Source organism: Bos indicus x Bos taurus, chromosome 19 (genome assembly GCF_003369695.1).
Source record: "Bos indicus x Bos taurus breed Angus x Brahman F1 hybrid chromosome 19, Bos_hybrid_MaternalHap_v2.0, whole genome shotgun sequence".
Classification (NCBI taxonomy): domain Eukaryota; kingdom Metazoa; phylum Chordata; class Mammalia; order Artiodactyla; family Bovidae; genus Bos; species Bos indicus x Bos taurus.
Window position 1 is genome coordinate 19,124,625 of NC_040094.1, and position 21,594 is coordinate 19,146,218.

At 38.5% G+C, this 21,594-nt stretch overlaps 1 protein-coding gene across 2 annotated transcripts in view; it reads right to left on the minus strand.

Moving 5' to 3' along the window:
- The window catches only part of ATAD5 (ATPase family, AAA domain containing 5), a 35,404-nt gene extending 15,050 nt beyond the window's left edge, over positions 1-20,354 (minus strand). For both annotated transcript variants that reach the window (XM_027517515.1, XM_027517514.1), the window contains exons 1-10: positions 19,911-20,354; positions 15,099-17,014; positions 14,028-14,124; positions 10,723-10,878; positions 9,198-9,324; positions 8,583-8,664; positions 5,828-6,012; positions 4,021-4,178; positions 3,383-3,542; positions 2,605-2,931 (exon numbers count right to left, since the gene is read on the minus strand). In XM_027517515.1, the coding sequence (XP_027373316.1) occupies positions 2,605-2,931; positions 3,383-3,542; positions 4,021-4,178; positions 5,828-6,012; positions 8,583-8,664; positions 9,198-9,324; positions 10,723-10,878; positions 14,028-14,124; positions 15,099-17,014; positions 19,911-19,976 (3,274 nt within the window). In that variant the 5' untranslated portion in view covers positions 19,977-20,354. The remainder of the gene's footprint in view (positions 1-2,604; positions 2,932-3,382; positions 3,543-4,020; positions 4,179-5,827; positions 6,013-8,582; positions 8,665-9,197; positions 9,325-10,722; positions 10,879-14,027; positions 14,125-15,098; positions 17,015-19,910) is intronic.
- Positions 20,355-21,594: the final 1,240 nt, after the last annotated feature.

Below are 21,594 nucleotides of genomic sequence, written 5' to 3' on the forward strand. Positions count from 1 at the left end.
CCCGTGGACTGTAGCCCACCAGGCTTCTCTGTCCATGGGATTCTCCAGGCAAGAATACTGGAGTGGGTTGCCATTTCCTTCTCCAGGGGATCTTCCCAACCCAGGGATCGAACCCAAGTCTCCTGCTTTGCAGGCAGACACTTTAACCTCTGAGCCACCAGGGAGGAAGATTTAAAAGTATACATTAAAAATGTTACTCAAAAAAAAAAAAGGAAAAAAAAAAAGTTACTCAAAGCACTCAGTTCAGTTCAGTCGCTGAGTCGTGTCCAACTCTTTGCCACCCCATGAACCACAGCAGAACGGGCCTCCCTGTCCATCACCAACTCCCGGAGTCCACCCAAACCCATGTCCATTGAGTCGGTAATGCCATCCAACCATCTCATCCTCTGTCGTCCCCTTCTCCTCTTGCCCTCAATCCTTCCCAGGGATTTTCCAATGAGTCAGCTCTTCGCATCAGATGGCCAAAGTATTGGAGCTTCAGCTTTAACATCAGTCCTTTCAATGAACACCAGGACAGATCTCCTTTAGAATGGACTGGTTGGATCTCCTTGCAGTCCAAGGGACTCTCAAGAGTCTTCTCCAACACCACAGTTCAAAAAGCATCAATTCTTTGGCACTCAGCTTTCTTTATAGTCCAACTCTCACATCCATACATGACCACTGGAAAAACCATAGCCTTAACTAGACGGACTTTTGTTGGCAAAGTAATAATCTCTGCTTTTCAATATGCTGTCTAGGTTGGTCATAACTTCCCTTCCAAGGAGTAAGCGTCTTTTAATTTCACGGCTGCAATCACCATCTGCAGTGATTCTGGAGCCCAGAAAAACAAAGTCAGCCACTGTTTCCACATGTATTTGCCATGAAGTGATGGGACCAGATGCCATGATCTTTGTTTTCTGAATGTTGAGCTTTAAGCCAACTTTTTCACTCTCCACTTTCACTTTCATCAAGAGGCTCTTTAGTTCTTCTTCACTTTCTGTCATAAGGGTGGTGTCATCTGCATATCTGAGGTTATTGATATTTCTCCCAGCAATCTTGATTCCAGCTTGTGCTTCTTCCAGCCCAGCGTTTCTCATGATGTACTCTGCATAGAAGTTAAATAAGCAGGATGACAATATACAGCCTTGATGTACTCCTTTTCCTATTTGGAACCAGTCTGTTGTTCCATGTCCAGTTCTAACTGTTGCTTCCTGACCTGCATACAGGTTTCTCAAGAGGCAGATCAGGTGGTCTGGAATTCCCATCTCTTTCAGAATTTTCCACAGTTTCTTGTGATCCACACAGTCAAAGGCTTTGGCAGAGTCAATAAAACAGAAATAGATGTTTTTCTGGAACTCTCTTGCTTTTTCAACGATTCAGTGGATGTTGGCAATTTGATCTCTGGTTCCTCTGCCTTTTCTAAAACCAGCATGAACAACTGGAAGTTCACAGTTCATGTATTGCTAAAGCCTGGCTTAGAGAACTTTAAGCATTACTTAACTAGCGTGTGAGATGAGTAAAACTGTGCAGTAGTTTGAGCATTCTTTGGCATTGCCTTTCTTTAAGAAATGCAAATTATGAAAAATAATTTGTACTATAAGAAATCATCTAAAGGACAAATGTAGCATCCTTTTCACAAAGCCTCTTCTTAACCACTAAAAAGATACATTAGAACCTTCTATAAGGTCGGCCTGAGTAAATGGAGAGAGGCTACACTCCTGACAGAGAATACAACGTTGGGAAGATACCAGTTCCCTTCAAGTTAACCTACATACTAATGCAAAATCAAAATGCCCATGGAATTTGTCAGGTAAAGGAATCTGCAGTTCATTTAGTGGAGCAATGGATGAATATAGTTTAAAAAGAATTATAGATGGATAGATCTAGGATTGTCATACTGAGTGAAGTCAGTCAGACACAGAAAGAAAAATATTATGTGATATTGCTTATATGCGGAATCTAAAAAAAGGGAACAAATGAACATTTTTACAAAACAGAAGCAGAATCACAGATGGAGGGAGGGATAAACTGGGAGATTGGGATTGACATATACACACTACTATATATAAAACAGATAACTAGTAAGAGTCGGCTATATAGCACAGCACTACTCAATACTCTGTAATGGCCCATATGGGAAAAGAAGCTAAAAGAAAGAACGCATATATGTATATGTATAACTGATTCACTTTGCTGCATACCTGAAACTAACACAACGTTGTACATCAAGTATACTACAATTAAAAAAAAGACAGACTTGCTGTACAGATGATCAAAACATACTCTACATGAATAAATTAATCAGTTCAATAGAATACTCCAGATACGCTAGATAACCAAATGGGACTATGTCAGAAAAATCAGTGGAACAGGTGTGAAATAATAGGTAGAGTGTGATCCCAAGTTTTAAAAAAGGCATACGTATTTAAGGAAGCACAGAAAAATCAACGGCCAAACAGAAATCTGTTAAATGTGGCTTATCTGTAAGACCCTAATCAGTGAGGCTTCCTTGTCTTATTTTGTTTGAATGGTGCAATGAGCATACATTAAAAAAGAGGGGCAAAATGAGAAAAACAAGCAAACAAAAAACGTCTAGGACCAGAAGGAGAAAAGAATCTAATTTACCTGGAATGGAGGACACTTCTGATGAAGACTTTTTGTCATCATCTACTATCAGAATATCAGGATCTTCTACTGTTGTTTCCACTTTACACCTTGTACTCAAAGCTGTTTGTTTCTTCCTGGATGTTTTAGGAAACAAACCTTTGGAAGAATCTAGCTTTATCCCACTGGAGTTGTTTCTTTTGTCAAGTTCTTCTGGTTTCCCATTTATCTTTCTTGGACTTTCTAAATATTCATTTGGTTTCCTTCTTTTGGATTTATGATTTTCCGTTTCCACTCGTTTCCTTTTGGTTTCTTTTCGGCTAACAATGGGCTCAAGTTGTGGACTTTCTATTTGGGAAATTATAGAAATGCACGTGCTTACCAATCAACAAAAAACTATTTTTATTACCCAATAATCTTAATACCACTTCAAAATATCCAATAGCCTTATTACTATGAAATGAAAAGCCAAGAATCAAATATTGCATGCTGAAAGTTAGTTGCTATCTTGTTATTTAGACTGCCTTTTGTACAGGCTATAAAAACTACCTAATCTAAGACTTTCCTTAAATAAAATATTAGTATTTTAACATAATTAAAGCTGTTTTGGGGTTGGCCACTCTGTAAGCCAGCAGAGGCCAACAATGCATCACATAAGATGCTTTACTTTAGTTGAACAAACCTCACTGTCAACCACAAGAAAAGTTCTCTCAGTGCTGAGCACTTCCAAGAGTTAATAGCTAACCTCAGCATTTTCAAAACTGTAATGTTAATGGAAATGACAGTAATTATCACTAACCTTGTTTACAATGACACTCAGAAAGTACCTGGTGCTCAGTTCGCTTTTTTAGAAGCAAAGAGAAGTATTTCCTCAAAGGAAATCTGGGATTTGACCACCTAATTTCCTCCAACAAAAGATTTCTTACTTCTTCAGTCAAATCTTTCCTTTTCCCCATAAACTGCAATAAAAAACCAAATGTTCAATTAAACTCACATTCTAATAATATTAATCAGAATACTACCAATTATTTTCTGTTTATAAGTCTACGTCAGGGTAGGATTAACCTTAGTCACTCAATACAACCCTTGACGGCAAAGCTGCATTTGCATAGCTTTAGAAGGACTTAGTTCATATTTTTATTGTTCTTTTTTAAACGAATTGTATTTTATACATTTATTAGAGTATAATTTTGACTGACAAAGTACCTAAATGTGCTATACAATCTAATATTCTTTTGAAACTGGCTATCATTAACTCTTAAAATGTTTTTAAAGTTCTCACAATTTAAAAGGATTTGTATTTCAATTGGGATTTATTTTTTAAAATTGGACTCTAGGAAGAGATGATCTTTAGGCTCCAATAGTAGACACGTAAAATTTTTTCCCTCTGAAAAATGTGAAGGAAACATCCTATAAGTTGACTGCTCTCATACTTACCCCAACAGTGGAATTATTACTTTTCGAATTTGAATTCAATGTTGAAAATTCACCAAGAGCCATAACACATTTTGAGAGATCTATTACTTTAGTATTTAGTTCTTTAAGTTTAGTTAAGAGAGGACAAGTGGGTGGTTTCAAATGCCACAAATGGCACCCTAAAGAAAAACAGAAAAATAACGTTAATTACCTTCATTCTTCATATTCTTATCCATTTACCAAATGCCAAGTCAACAAACACAAAAAGACTCAACAACTACACAGTTAACACAAAGTATCAAAATTCAAAGGAGTACACAGAAACAAAATCCTCACTTGTAACAAATACAATTAATAAAAATTACCTAGTCTTCCCTCCCAATTGTTAAAAATAAGCAAATATTAGCACATTTCTCATTTTTTTAAATCAACCTTGCTACTCAGGTTAAAAATTTCAGGGGCAATTAGCATCCTGAAATCCAGATTCTGTTCCTAGGTGACCATGGGCATGATCCTAAGGAAAAGTATAACTAATTTCTATAGTTGAACATACTATTAGAAAATGCTTTATAAAACTGAGCTGGTGAAGGTAACAAGAAAGGTTTCATCCACTGAATGGCCATAGCAGAACTGAGAGAAAAGGGAAAGTAGAATATTTTAGAAAGGCTGGCTGGGAACTTCTCCATACAACAGAGAAAAGACAGGCTAAATAAAACTCAAAAACCGTGAAGGTCAGAAACATAAAAGAAAAAGAAACGAGAACAGAACATAGTGAACATTTCATGAGTAGAGGGATTACACCAAACCAAACCACAAAGCCAGCTGAGAAGAACATAACTGTTTTTGCCCTGACAAAAAGCACTAGGTAGGAACAACAATAGGGGGCTTCCTGGGTGGCTCAGACAGTAAAGAGTCTGCCTGCAGTGCAGGAGACCCCGGTGATCCCTGGGCTGGGAAGATCTGCAGAAGGAATGGCTACCCATTCCAGTATTCTTGCCTCTGAATTCCATGGACAGAGTCCATGGGATCACAAACAGTCAGACACGACTGAAGTGACTAACACTTTTCAGGAACAACAACAAAGCAAAGATAGAAGGCTTTGTATATCATCAGTACTTATAAAAACTAAATAGGTAAAGTAAGACTGTGGTTACCAGAACACGTGAATCCACAGAGAATTAGACCAAGATCAAGTTAACACCATCCTACGGCTTGTGTAAACATCTTGCTCTAGAGTGCGGTACATGTGAAGGTAGAGAGAGCTAGAACAGTGGAGCACGGCTCCCTGTTACCACTCCAGATGGTTCACAAGATACTTGTGTGGTACCAAACAGAACAAGCTGTTACAGCAAGGAGGCAGACAGATTTCTCTTAAACAGTGAGCTGCAGACTGGACAGACAGGGATGGAGTTCCTCTCAGAAACTCTTACAAGATGATCTGTGCACAGACAGGCTCAGGTTTCAAGAACACAGCGCCTCTCTGGACAGCATTCACTTCAGCTCTACACACGTGCCTGCCCTCCCCTGGCATCAGGGCTAAGGGCTTCAGCTTTCCTGCCCCACCCCCTTTCTCAGCCCAAGGCTGCAGCAGAGAGGATGCGGTAGTGCTGGTTTAGTTGCTCAGTCGTGTCCGACTCTTCGTGACTCCATGGACTGTAGCCCACCAGGCTCCTCTGTTGATGGGATTTCCCAGGAAGAGAGAGGATAAAAAGCTACTTTAAATTCACATAAGAATTATACCTGAACCTTTGTCTCACCTAAAACCCACTTACATAGTTTCATATTGCTGCTTTTAACGTTTAAAAATATCTCATAATAATAAACTCACCATGGTCTTTTTGCTGAACATGAACGACTCTCTGGAAACTGGAGCTCACTGCATTGTACACATCTAACACAGCAGCTTTCTTTGCAATTTGTCGTTTCAACAAATCTGGCAAACCGCTCATGAGGAAGTCACGCTTTGCTTTAAACTGCACATCACAATCCTGAGACTTTTCAGATGCATCTTGGCTTTTAAGAAAATAATGTGAGAAAAGGACAGCTAAGATTATAAACACTTAAAAATACACTATAAGATAAATATTTCTTAATTTTATGTGAAAAAAATTTAATCAGCTCCCTGAGATGTTAACTGGTCAAATTCTTTTTCTGCTTATCGTAAAAAGGAAAGTCTAGTCAATGTTAAAACATTAAGTAATAAGTATATACAGAAAAAAAATGTATTGAAGAACATCCACCAAAATGTTAACAGAGGCTATCTTCGAATGGTAGGTGAGTTTTTTTTTCCTGTCTTTTGTCTTCCTTTTTTTTTTTTTTTTAACATACATTTATAGTATAATCAGATAAAATCAGTGTCACATTTCTAGAAATTAATAGAAGAACTTTTAAGTTTCCAACAGTAGGAACCATAGGGCCCTCATTATTGATGTCTCAGTTTCACCTGGCTTATCACGTATTGCTAACCCTAAGACTCCTGACTCACGCAGGACGGTGGAGACAGGCTAGAGGAGGATGGGGGATGGGAAGGCCGAGGGGAGAGAGTGGTGTTGACGTACCATGGCAGGCTCCTACATGAATGTTTGTAACAGTTCAAACTATTTACTTAATAGGGGTGCATATGAATATATGCATATTATACCTGAATAAAGTTGACTTAAAAAATATGCGTATATGTTGTGTACCAAGCAAGTGCACTGAGGCACAAAATAACATATAGCGTTTATGTGATGTTCGGAAACAGACGAAAAATAACCAATGGCAACAGAAATAACTAACTAATGGTAACAGCAACCAGAATAGTGACAACCTTTTGTTCTGGTGGTGGTAGGGATACAGAAAAAGAAAAAGTAAACCAATCGGGAGTAAAAGAAAGATGTAATATCCAGCTATAACATACTTGTCAAAACTGTGTGCTTAAAATATGTGCATTTAACAATAGGCAATTATTCCTCAATAAAACTGAAACAGGAAAAAAAAGAAAAAATAACCTGAACTCATGTCCCTAAACCTGGTCTTCTTCCATTGTGCAACCCACTGGCCCAGATCAGAACTTAGGTGTCATCTTTCCATCTTCAACTCTTAATTAATCATAATTAATTAGAACCCAGGTCTCCAGCATTGCAGGTGGATTCTTTACCAGCTGAGCCACCAGGGACGCCCAAGAATACTGGAGTGGGTAGCCGATCCCTTCTCTAGCAGATATTCCCGATCCAGGAATCAAACCAGCGTTTCCTGCATCGCAGGCAGAGTCTTTACCAACTGAGTTATCAGGGAAGCCCAATTAATCATAAAGCGTTCTTAAATTTATCTCCTAGGGAATTCCCTGGTGGTCCAGTGGGTAGGACTTCACGCTTTCACTACCAAGGGCACAGGTTCAATTCCTGGTGGGGGAACTAAAACCCCACAAGCCACATGGTGTGGCAGAAAATAAACAAATAAATGTAACTCCTAAAATCTTTCGTACATCCTCTCCAATACTTGAGTCCACACTTTCATTATCTCTCACCAGGACTCCTATATCTACTCTAATCCTTCCTCCATCCCATTCTCTGTACAACAGCCAAATTAATCCAGCAGTCAGATTAAACTTTCAAAATTCAAATGCTTGTTTCCATTCATGTTTAAAACCCTGACTGCTTCTCATTGCTCTTAGCATAGTGACAAAATCCATTCATGTGTCCTAAAGGTCCTACCCACATGGGCTGGTACCACCTCTCCAGCATAATCTCACACTCCGCTCACTGTGCTCAAGTCACAGGGACATTCCTTCAACTTCCTGTATTTACCATGCTCCTTGCAGTCACAGGGACTCTAGATGGTCCCTCTGGATGGACCACTGCTCCTCCCCAATGAGCTCCTGCTCATCCTTCAGTTCAGGCATCATTTCCTCAGTGAATCCTTTCTTAACCAGACCAAATCTACTTAACAGAACTTTGTACCTCTCCTTAGCACAACTCCAATTCTTCACTTGTTGGCTCAATTAATGCTTAATCAGATTGTCTTTCCTCTAAAGTGTAAGCCTCAAGAAGACAGTGTGTGTGTGCTAAGTCGCTCTGTTGTGTCCTAATCTTTGCGACCCTATGGACTGTAGCCTTCCAGGTTCCTCTGTCCATGGGATTCTCCAGGCAAGAACACTGGAGTGGGGTGCCATTTCCTTCTCTAGGGGAAATTCCTGACCCAGGAATCAAACCTGAGTCTCTTACGTCTCCTGCATTGGCAGGCAGTTTCTTTACCAGTCAAGAGGATGGGGAATGTGTCTTACTTCCATTGATATTCTAGTACCAAACACAGTGCCTGGTACATAAGGGATATTTAAATATTTACTAGGTTCATAAATCAGCTTTTTGGTATTTTTGGTTTGCCTATTTATTTTTCCATTAGCGTGTCTACAGATGGCCACAAAATGTTTGCAAAAGATCAAGATCTTCAAATTGCAGTTGTAGCAATGTCAACATTGTCATCTTTTAAAATGGACTTATTAAAGCTTCATATGATAGTTTAAATCTTTCTCATCAAAGTAAATGAATACAAAATACATTCCATAGAATATTTTGGCATTTTAAAATCTGTATCAGACTGACCTGCTTTCATCAAAACCAAGGGCGGGATCAGCTGTCTTCTGAGTCTTTCTAGTAAGAAATAAAGGCGCGACTTTCACTTTTCCTTAGAAAAATAAATACTTAGATTAGTATCAAGGCTTATCATCTCCACTTACCTTCAATTACTTTCAGAACTCTTTAAAAATTTTTTTAACTAAAATTTTTCTATACAATGAGTTGGTCTCTCAACCTGGCAATATCAATATCAGAATTTACTGGGGAGGTTTTTTTTAAGTTACAGATTCCCACAACCCACCTCTAGAGACTCTTGGTCAGTAATGTCTAGGAAAGGACCTAAAAATTTAACATTTTTTTAAATTTACCCAGATGATTTTGATGATCAGTCAGCTTTCAGAATCACTAAGTTAACTGAGGCTAAAAAGATACAAAGAAATGCAATCACTTAAAATATACTCACTTACTCTTTGTAAAACTCTTTACTAACTACACTATAACTTCACTCATTTACTCATCAAAATAGAAATATTTAATATAATTAAAAGGTTATAAGACAAGAAATTTAAATTAAAATTCAGAACTAAATAATCCCCCTCAAACCTCCTAATGTTCACCATTGATATTATCAAATCTGATTACCAGGGACATTTTTAGGAGCCTTGTTATGTTTTTTTCCTAACACATCATTCAGACACTGAAGTTTCTTCTGATTTTTCTCAGGATGCTTTACAGGAGGAGGACTTGAACTTATTATTATTACAGAGTCCTAAGATGGAATAAGAAAAAAAATTTTTAATAACATAGTTAATGTTATTACAATTTCAAAAAGATTATAGTGCTAGAAGTCATAGACAAGAAGATCACATGAGCAATTCCATACATCTCCCTGTCAGAAACTATTTGATACAAAAAATACATGATATGAATGGCAGTAGCCTGTGCTTACACCATACAAGTTCACATGATCAAAAAGAAGATTTACTATGATCACAGTTTTCTTTTTTAAAAAAGCAACTAACAAACTATATTCCAGAAAAAAGAATCAATACAACCAAGCTATAAAAATTCTAGCTATCCCCTTTCAGAACTATATATCCTAGAAAAATATTAGATGAAGTTTGAGAAGTACTCATATGGTCAGTATATATCTCTGAGTATCTACTATGTACAGGCAAGAGCAGACACTTGAAACACGGACAAATGAAACTCTAGCGATGGCATCAAGGTTAGAACCAGGGTTTAGGGGACAGAGGGAGAGCTAATTTACAAGTGGACAGTTTAACGTCCAACAACTGATGGACGTTAGTTGCGGTATTTCCGTATACCACATGTGGTATTTCCGTATAATGGGGTATTATTTGGCAATAAAAAGAGAGAAAACACTAATGCTACAACATGGATGAACCTTTGAAACATTATGCTAAATGAGAGAAGCCAGATACAATAGACCATATATAGTATTATATGTGATAATATATCATTTGTATTAAATGTCCAGAGCAGACAAACCTATACGGTTTGGCTAGGGCTGAGGGAAGGGAGATTGGGAGGTGACAGCTAAGGACGATGGGGGTTCTTTTGGAGGTATTAAAATGTTCTAAAATTGACTGTGGTGATGGATGCACAACTCTATGACTGAATTGCATACTTTAAACAGTAAACTATACGATATGAAAATTATATCTCTCTAATAAAGCTATATGTCTCTATAAAAAATTGTTGTTGTTGTAGTTTTTAAAAAACAGAAGATGGTGGCATTTAGCAGATCTTAAAATCTAAGTAGGAATTCCTCCAGTAGGACTGAGTACCTAATACACATTTCAAGCTGAAACTACAAACTGAAAAGAGTTAAAACTGTACCCTTTGGAGAGAAATGAATAATTTAGTAAGACAGAGTGCAAAGTGTGTATTTGAGGAAGAGGGTTGTTTTGAGGAAAGGTAGGAGCTAGTTCTGTCTATGAAGGGTCTTGAATGACTTGATGAGGATTCAGATTGTATTCTGTGGGCAAAAGAGAGCCAAAGTCAAAGAATGGAAAATTATATTCTTCCTACCACTTCAAGGCTTCCTACAAGTACTCTCTCTTATAATTTTATAATGGTTTCCTTCTCTCATTTCAAACAGAAGAGAACAAAATTTACACCACTAAATATCTGTAATACTTACTTCTGTTTCTGATCTTTCAGGAAGCGTCTGATGTCTAGACGAACGTCTTAAAGGTGTCACTACTTCTTCAGTAGATTTTGACTTACTAATATGCAAAGCTTTTGCTTTTTCGATCAATTGTTTTGCTTTTGATACATTTTTTGAAGCACGGCTTACCTAAAAACAAATGTGAAATAATAATTTAGGTTTCTGGCAAATTATATTTAATAATAGAAAAAACAGAAAAGACAAAACTTTAGAGGCAGTAAAAAGACAGGTGGTTGTCAGGGGAAAAGGAAGGGATGAACAGGCAGAGCACAGAGGATTGTTAAGGCAGCAAAACTACTCTGGACGGTACTATTATTATAATGGTGGATACATGTCAGTATACATTTATCTAAACCCACAGATTATGCAACACCAAGAGTAAGCCTTAACTTAAACTATGGGGACTTCCTTGGTGGCGGAATGGATAAGAATCTGCCTGCCAATGCACGGGACATGGGTTCGAGCCCTGGTCCAAGAAGATTCTACATGCCACGGAACAACTAAGCCCATTCCCACAACTGCTGAAGCCAGAGCTCTAGAGCCTGGGCCCCACAAGAGAATGCTGGGCACCGCAACAAAAAGTAGGCCCCACTTGCTGCAACTAGACACAGCTCTTGCAAAGTAAGTCCTCAATAAATAAATAAATGTTTTTTGGAAAGACTTAAAAATAAATAAACCATGGACCTTGGGTGATAATGATGTATCAACGTAAGTTCATCAATGATAACAAATGCACTATTCTGATATTGATAATGGGGGAGGCTTTGCCTGTGTGGCAGCATAGGGTATATGGGAAACCTGTACCTTTTGCTCAGTTTTTCTATGAGCCTGAAAGTGCTCTAAAAACTGAAATCCACTAAATATATACATAATGGAAAAATATAATCACAGATCACACCAAATAAAGGACCAAAAAAATGCCTATTCACATTTTACCATGGAAATGAAATTAAAATGTGTCTAATTATACTTGGTTTGCCTTCATTTGTTTACTTGAAATCTATCCAGATAAATATAATTACATTTGTTAAAAAACACCCAGAAAGATGACTGTATATAAAAATTAAAAAAAAAAGATGCCTGTATAGATTGGAATGGTTGGTTATTTCCATCTTCATGGCATCTTTTCTTTGTTTTTAGTCACTTTTAGGCTGAATCCTCTGGAGAGAAATTGAAAGGGCAGTAGGCATAGAAAAGAGCAAAGTCTACCCTGCAGGTCTGGCTCTGTCACTGATGTACTAAGCCACTCTGTGTATTCAAATATTATCCTCCAGATTATGTGTTTTCCATATTTTGAGTTTTACAAGGTTTTACATTTGTATTAAAAACATATTGCAAACAAGCTATAAAACAGTTTACATTATACGATTTCTTTTAAAAATGACATATCTATTTAAGCACAGGAAAAAGTCTGGACTAATAAACTTGTAACTATTAAAAGTGGGTTACCCTTACAGAATAAGAGAGAAAAAAATTTAAAAAGTTTTCACTTTTATATGTATATACTACTGTGCTTTTTAAACAAACGTTTGGTATTTCTTCAAAACTTTTAAAATGTTTTTTAAAAAATGTTAAAGAGAATAGGCATAAAAAAATAAAGAACAGGCATGGGTATTCAGTACATAAGGAGGTTAGGAATGTTAGGGATTTGCTTACAGGAGTAGAGTGATAGATATCTGTTGTTCTGGTAGCAAAATTTTTGACAGGCTGGTGATAAACCTTAGGGTAATAATCCAGCTTAATCTAAATTAACAACTCCATCACTGAACCAGTTAACAAAGAGATCTGTTTTAGTAAATGCTTGGGAAAAAAATACACATGCATTTTGGCAAGTTCTACTATTACTTGAAATTTTTTTTTTCGTAATAAGTTATTTTTCTGATAAAAGTTTTTAAAAGTTCTTATTTATAGAAAAACAGAAAAATGAAGAAAATTAAAATCAACCATAATCCTATCACCTCAAAAAATAGTCGTTTCCAATACTCTCCTTTGTGACCGAGCTGCCTGTCCTCCCAGCTCTTACTTACTCCTAATACAACAGGAACTTCCGTCCTGACAGTTCTCTACTTTCTTCCTATTTATCAGCTTCTGGTAGCCCTCTTCCCCTGCCCCCAGCTTAAAATGCACTGTGTATCACTTCAACTCTCAAAAATGTTCAACTCTCAAAAACCTTCTTTGGAACCACTGGGTCCTTCAAAAGAGGGCTAAATATTTACTTCATGAGATTAATGGTACGAGTACCAAGCATAATACCTGAAATGTGATAAGCTATCAAAAAAAAAAAAAAGGACAGTTGTTAAAGAAAAACAAAGGAGATACCAACTTTCTGTGGCAAGGGCTTTCTCCCAAGAATTACATTAGAATTACCCTGGTAGCTTTTTAGACCCACACACACACTTGTATCTATTCACCCAAGGGAGAATCCAATTCTCTCAGGGAGGGGATAAGCAGTCTATTTTACAAAAGCAGCTAAACTATTCCTACACATTTTCCATTCAGGATAGTGGTAGTGGTTTTCAACTGGGGGTGATTTTTCCCTCCAGGGGATATTTAGTAATGTCTGGAGATATTTTTGGTTGCCAATGCTGGGCAAGTTGGACTGCCACTGGCATCTCATGTGTAGACACCAGGGTTACTGTTAAACACCCCATAATGCATGAGACAGTCCCCCACAACAAAGAATTATCCAGCCCATAATGTCAACAGTACCAGGGTTGAGAGACCCCACTTTTTAGCCTCTACTCTAGAGAAATAAAACAAAAATTCAATCATGCTTATTTCTGTAACCAGCCTTAAGGAAAATGATTGGAATATAATTGTGATTAAGAACACCTTTTCTGGGACTTTCCTGGTGGTCTAGTGGCTGAAACGTTGCACTCCCAATGCAGGGGGTGGAGGTTCAACCCCTAGTCGGGGAACTAGATCTCCCATGCCACAGCTAAGAGTTTGCACACTCCAACTAAAGATAGCACATGCTGCAACCAAGACCTGGACAAGCCTAAATAAATAGATAAATTAATAAGTTAAAAAAAAAAGAACACCTTTTCTAAGTAAACTACACGGTCTTCATCAATTGCTTTCATCTCACAATAAGATATATTGATCTTTTAATAAGCTAACTCACGGAGTGAATAGTCAAAAATAGTAAAGGGTTGTAGTTAACATAAACCAGTCTATGAATTACGTGAATCTTCTTTTGGCGTATCACTTCCAAAAGTAGTGGTGGTTGTTTTAGAAAACAGAATACCACTTACAGGACTCCCTAATATTTCAATTACCTTTCTAGTCTGAGTTTCAAAATCTTCATCAGCAGCTTCAGATTTCTTAGACCTTTTCTTAGATTTTTTTGGAGTACTAATTCTGGTGAATTTCATTCTGAAAGCAAGCCAGAAAGATATTGACAAATATTTTTATGATTATAACGTCTAAGAATTTCAATTAAATATAGTAAACAACTAGCTAGAGCTCTAATTTCTAGACAGTTCTGAAGTAGAAAACAAAAAAAATCAAACCCTCCATTAGTTTCAAGTTACTGGTTCAAATGTAAGCCAAACTCAATGTTAAACTCTTAGAAAACATAAAGCTTCTTTTGTAAATCCTAAGTTTTCCAGAAAATTAGTCCCTAAGATCTTTCATATCTTCCCTGATAGCTCAGTTGGTAAAGAATCTGCTTGCAATGCAGGAGACACCAGTTCCATCCCTGGGTCAGGAAGATCCCCTGGAGAAGGGATAGGCTACCTGGTCCAATATTCTTGGGCTTCCCTTGTGGCTCAGCTGGTAAAGAATCCGCCTGCAATGTGGGAGACCTGGGTTCGATCCCTGAGTTGGGAAGATCTCCTGGAGAAGGGAAAGGCTACCCACGCCAGCATTCTGGCCTGGAGAATTCTATGGACTACAGTCCATGGGGTCACAGAGACAGACAGGACTGAGCAACTTTCACTCAACTTCACTTCAAAAATCTTACATTAGCCAGAACCAGCATGCAAGTATATATCTCATAGTATATGGCTCAGTTTACCTAAAGTTCTATAACTTATTTTTAATCTCATGTTTGCTAAATGCACAGAATTCTTATTTGAAGGATATTCCTCCAGGAATTAGCAACTATGATAAACAAGAGTGTAAAGCTCATCTAAAATACATCCAGAATTCCTCTGAAAGCATGCATGACTTTTAAGTATGGAAAATAAGCAACATTTTTGAAACCCTGTTTTCTTTTTCTTATAAATAAGCTGTGTTCTAGGGGGAAAAAAAACACCAAACTACTCTCCAGTGCTTGACATCTTTTCCTTCGAATCTAATAACTTACACAGAATATTCAGAACCTGAGAACAAAACAGAACTTTTACCTAATAGGACTCTCTGAATCAGAAGGTATTGTTATTAATTCCGCTGTATATAAGCGATGCTTCTCTGATAAGCTGGCTGCTTTTGGAGTAGAAGCTTTGACCGGACTATCGTCTTGCGCATCTTCAGAATCAGTACCTCGAACGATTATTGTGGCAGGCGTGCTGCTACTTCTTACAGATCTTCTGCTTGATTTGGGTGTAGAAACATTTCCCAAGCTATCTTCAGTCTCAGCTTTAGATTGTATAATCTTATCCTTAACTGGTAAGCTGGTTTTTTTTGAAGACTTATTATTACACAGAGAGGAAATCTTTAGAGGGTCATCATTTGCTGTACGTTCACAAACAAGGCTTTCACTGTTCAATAATGTGCTGTTTTTGAAAAGTTCTGTTTTCTTTTGTCTTAAACTCATTCTAAGACTGTTTTGATTTTGCTTCTCTTTAAAGGAAAGAGTTGTTTCTTTTTCCTGAGTATTTCCCTCTCTATTTTCAGCTGGAATACCAACAGTCTCTAACACTTTTTTATTCTTTTTCTTCAGTGTTTTACTTTTCTTCTTAGGAAAACTCCCTTTATCAGTGTGGGGCTGTGAACTGCCAGGATTTGAAACCATTTGGATATTAGGATTTTCCATGACTTTTTTAGAATGATTATCTCTTTCTTCCTCATTTAAAGATTTTTCATTGAGCTCTTTCTGCTTATCAGAAGACTTTTTGACTCCATTTTTAAGTGTATCTGATACTGGCTGCCTAAATGCTTTCATAAACTGTTGTCTTTCTTCTAGAGTGCATTTAGGTTTCACAGCATCAGAGCTTCCAGCTTCCAACACCGCCAATTCTAGTTCTTCCTCATGTATAACAACGTTAGATTTTCTTTTCTGAACTGCCTGTTCATTCTCAGGATCAGAAAGACTACTTTCCATTTCCACCTGCTTTTGTTTCAAGAAAATGGAGGGTATTTTTCCTGTCTTTTTTGGGGGGATAGGGTGAACTTGCGCGAGAACAGTGACTGTCTTAAAGCGGGTCTGCTGGGAAATTTCATAGGTTTCAGGGTCACTCACAGAACCACTTCTGACTGTATCCTCAACAGTTTCAGAAGGAATACAAATTGACACTGTAGAGTCTGGTGTCTGCTCCACTTCATTTTCCTTGTGACTTTTTAAAAATTCCTCATATGAGACAGTTATTGTACTATCTTTTAATGGGACTATTTCAGTTATTTGATCTCTAGGCTCAGCATCATTTACAGTACTTTTGATTTCATTAGTTAGGGAAGGCCTTATCTGTTTACTGTCGTTACCATCTTTTTTAAGGAAATTTAGTTCCTCTGCTAAGGATAAGCTTTCAGATAGATCTATGACCTCTCTGTGCTTCCTTTTTCTCAGTGTTCTGCGATCTTTTTTTGAGGGCCCATGTTTAGGATTTACTCTCTTAGAACTTTTTCTGGAGGTCACAGTGCTTGATTGCTTTTTGAGACTTTGAATACTTTCTGCAAGTACCTCGACATGTTTCTTGTCAAGTAAAGCGGAAGTAGTACTTTCCACAAAATCATTATCTAAACTACAGTCTTCTTTGCTCTCATCACTGTTAATTTCAATTGGAGTTTTATGTTCAGTTTTAATACTACTTAGTCGATGAGATAAATTTAGTCTCTTTCTTCTCTTCTTACACTGCGTATTTGAGAGCATTTCCAAACAGTCTTTGCCACTGTCAGCAGGCAATGGTGTGGATGACTTTGTCTTGCACTTTTTTGTTGTCTGAGTCTTCTCATTTGTGAATGAAGTCTTTCTAAAGTAATCCAGAATATTATTGGATTTGGGTGGAGAGAAAACCCTGTCTCCAGTCTTCCCCATGGGTGATAAATACTTTGTGATTGTTCTGCAAGAAGTTCTGTCATCGTCTTTCCTTCGCTTCTTGCATGCCTATCAATTTAAAAGAAGAAAAAAGCACTTATTTCAAGCAAAATACTATGAAGTTTAAACATGGATTTATTATTTTATGTAATGGAATTAAAAAAAAAGAAGGCTTCCTTACTTGATAAACATGATATATTAGGAAGAAAAAGAACTTTAAACTTAAACCTACAATCAAATCTCAATGTCACACTGAGTTACACAATTATAACTTGTGTACTTTACTGTATGTATACTTCAATAGAAAGTTTCAAGGACACTATATTTGTGTACAAATACATTAATTACTGCTGGCCTCTGTTCATTTAATAACCTTCAAATAGTACCACACACTCCAACAGAATTTGCAATAAACATGTTACATACAAACACATAAAGTCTGACCCATGATAGGAACTTTATAAATAGTTTCCATTTCCTTTATGGTTTTTTAGCTAAAAGTAAACAAATTATTCTATTTCCAAGAAACAGGTACACAGGGAACAAGCCTAGGATTCCAAAATTTACTAATTAAGCAAAAATTATAGTAGGCACTTACTACAAATAAATAAGATTTTCCAGTATTTTAATATGCTGTTAAAACAAAAAAAGATGCTTGCTCCTTGGAAGAAAAACTATGACCAACCTAGACAGCACATGAAAAAGCAAAGACATTACTTTGCTGACAAAGGTCTGTCTAGTCAAAGCTATGGTTTCTCCAGTAGTCATGTATGGATGTAAGAGTTGGACTATAAAGAAAGCTGAGAGCCAAAGAATGGATGCTTTTGACTATGGTGTTGGAGAAGACTCTTGAGGTCCCTTGGACTGCAAGGAGATCAAACCAGTCAATCCTAAAGGAAATCAGTCCTGAATATTCATTGGAAGGACTGATGCTGAAACTAAAACACCAGCACTTTGGAGTTTTACCCGGACGCTGGGAAAGACTGAAGGCGGAAGGAGAATGGGACAACAGAGGATGAGGTGGTTGGATGGCACCACCGATTCGATGGACATGGGTTTGAGCAAGCTCTAGGAGTTGCCGATGGACAGGGAAACCTGGAGTGCTGCAGTCCATGGGGTCGCAGAGTCAGACATGACAGACCGACTGAACTGAACTGATTAAAACAGTTACTGCCTGACTCCTACACTATTCATTGCCCTTATAAAAAAACTCCATCAGTCTTTGCCCTTATTAAAAAACTCCATCAGTCTTTTTGTTATTTTTAATTTCCTTCAGTTCATTTGTTAGAATAAACTTGCCAGAATAACAAGGAAACCTTTTTTTAAAAAACATAAGTAATCGAGAAATTATACTTCTAGAAAATGTACATGTATTATAAAGCTATCATGATTAAAGCATAGCACTGATGCACGAATAGGCAACTGAACAGAACCGATTAGAAAACCAGAAAAAGACTTAGATATTTAAGAATTGGCATATGATAATAATAGCACTCAAGTCACTGGGCAAAGAAGTAGTTAACAGAAACTATTGGGGCAAATTTCTAACCCTTTGGATAAATATAAGGCAAAATAAATTACAGACAGATTAAAATTTTACCTCTTAAAATGAAGAGATACATGTATTAGAAGAAAATGCTAGTGGTTGTTAGTATTACTATCCTGAAATGGTATCAGAGGCGGTATACCATGGGCTCTGGAGTTAGGCAGATCTAAGTTCAAGTGCTGGTTCTGTCATCTACTAGTGTGGAACCTTAAGCAAATTATTTTTAATTTTCTAATTTACTTCTTCTAACCTAATTTAGATGGTTGGATGGCATCACTGACTCAATGGATGTGAGTTTGAGCAAACACAGGGAGATAGTGAAGGACAGGGAAGCCTGGCATGCTGCAATTCATGGGGCCACAAAGAGTCAGACACAATTTAATGACTGAACAACAACAACCTAGTTTAACTTACTTTTAATTACTACTTAACCTCTCATCCACAGAATACAGATAATAACACCTCATCACAGAGTTGATATACCCTTCCAATACTGAACAGTAAATATTACTGTGAAATAACCCTCTAAGCCGGGCATCAAAAACAGAAACTGTAACAAAAAGATGGGAAAACTGCCCAAACAAAAAGCAAGAACTGTGTGATTCCAGTATTAAAAGTTCTTTTTCACACCTAAGACAAGCAGAGCAAGTGCCTTGATTTAGCAAACAAGCACCGGCATAACACCTAATAACAAGTAGACAACAGAACTCAATTCTAAACAGAAAGAGTCCCAGTTACATAAGTGACTATGCATCTTGGCTCACTTCAAGGACATACATACAGTGCATACGTACGGCAGACAGAATGCGAGCCTGAGATGAAAAGGTGTAAAAATATAGCAACCATCCACTTTAAGATGCTACTTCACTACTTCATGGTGTTAGAAGCTCTTTATAACAACTGCTAGTACATTTCACTGAAACTTGATGAACACAATAGAATAACAGTATGGCAAGGTGGGACTTCTAACTGCAGTATTTTAAGCTATAGAAGAATGAGAAAGTGATTTTTAAATGAAGGTTCTGTTTGACTCCTGTAGTGACAATCTAATCGGTATTCCCAGAGCAGATGGATTTGGGTGGACAAGTAGAACTCAAAGATTCTTTTCAATGTTAAAGTTATCTGCTTCCTTATCATGAACTCAAACTAGACTATAGGATCCTTCATGACACTAACCAAGTCCAAAACAGCCAGTTTCAACATTTCAGGATCTGGTCCTTAACTAGGCATCCTGAAGTCCCCGCAAACATCTCACAGTCCTAACATTTGTCAGGACCTATCACGTCTTCAAGAAATGATACACCCCAGCAGTTGTTGCACACAATGTCACAACTCTGTGAGGCCTCACCAGGTCCCTCCTTTGCCCTCATAGATCCTAAACTGGGATCACTCCTCACAAACGGAGATATCCAAGCTCACCTCAATCTCGTACTCCTTCACCAGAGGGGGAGCAGCTGTCGCCGCCATGGCCAGGACCCCCACCATGCTCCCTCCTTTCCGGAATACCAGTTCCTAGGACCTTGAGCGGCCCTGCCCGGCTTGTCGGGAGGCCATGGAGGCGGCCGACTCCAGCAGGAGCGAGGACCTGGGCCGCGGGGTCCACCTCGGACTCCCCCGCGCCCACGGCCCGGGGTGGTCGCAGAGGCTGGGCCCAGCTCAGCCGAGTCGAACGCGGGAAGAGGCGGTAAGAAAGCGCGGGCAGCGAGAACCCTCGGGCGTGGTTGGTGAGCGTGGGGTGCCCCCGAGGCGGGAGCTCCAGTCCTATGTGATCGGGGCTGGGGGTCCTGCGGGAAAAGCAGGTCGAACGCAGAACCAACCCCTGGGCTTCGGAGGGAGTTCTTGTCAATTGGGTTTTCGCGCCGACTGGAGCGCAGGGGGCGGAGCTTAGGTTGCTTCCGGACGCTGCGCGGACGGTGCGCCCAGAGGGCCAAAATACTTCTTTGCCAAACCTGCGGGAGGCGGGACTGTTTGATCGAGAATCTAAAAGTAGCGGGGAGTTTGCCTATTTCAAACTTCTAACGCCCAGTTTCACGAATGAGGATGTGCTTTGACTAAGTCACTTGGTGGCAAAATTAAAACCGTATTCTTTTTTTTGGCCGCCTGTGGGATCTTAGTTACCCCGCCAAGAATTGAACCGGCATCCTCAGTAGTGAAAACGCGGAGTCCCAACCACTGGTTTAGGCCAGGAATTCCCTAAACCCCTATATTTTGATGCCCCAGATTAGCCCCTATTTAAAAGTGAAAATTCGAGAAATATCGAAAAAGGAATAATGATTGATTACACTCCTCTCACAGGAACTAAAAGGTTATTTTGGCAAGCGTCCTACCTCTAGACACGCCCACTTGGGGGTCCAAGATTTCTACTTTCTACTCTTTTTTTTTTTTCTCTACTCTTTTTTTTTTTCAGTTTTTTTCCTATTTATTTTGTGTGTGTGTGTGTGTGTGTGTCTCTTCGACTTTTTAGTCCTAATTGAACTCATTTATTCCAGTGGATTTTGTCCGCGCGAGCAGCTACGAGCCCGCGGTTATCGCCTCAGCAGGCTGGCATGTGTCCGAATTGTCCCTGGGTACCAATGGCACCCCACACCAGTACTCTTGCCTGGAAAATCCCATGGACGGAGGAGCCTGGAAAGCTGCGGTCCATGGGGTCGCTGAGGGTCGGACACGACTGAGCGACTTCACTTTCACTTTTCACTTCCATTCATTGGAGAAGGAAATGGCAACCCACTCCAGTATTCTTGCCTGGAGAATCCCAGGGACGGGGGAGCCTGGTGGGCTGCCGTCTATGGGGTCGCACAGAGTCGGACACGACTGAAGTGACTTAGCAGTAACCATCAGTATGCTAGTTTGTAGTCACGATAATTTCATATATCTTTTGCATTGTTTTCATACATACGTTTAGCTTTACATTTTTTTACATGACACTTGCAATTTACACACTGTATTTATTTTGTTTGAGTGCATAACTACACGATGTGTAAGAGCTGAAACAAGACATGTAAACAGACCTATCAAATGAGAGCGAGAGGCCACCTTGTTCATCGGGTTATGCAAACTGATTTTAACTGTTGAGTAACTGCGTCTATCATTATGGTATTTGCTA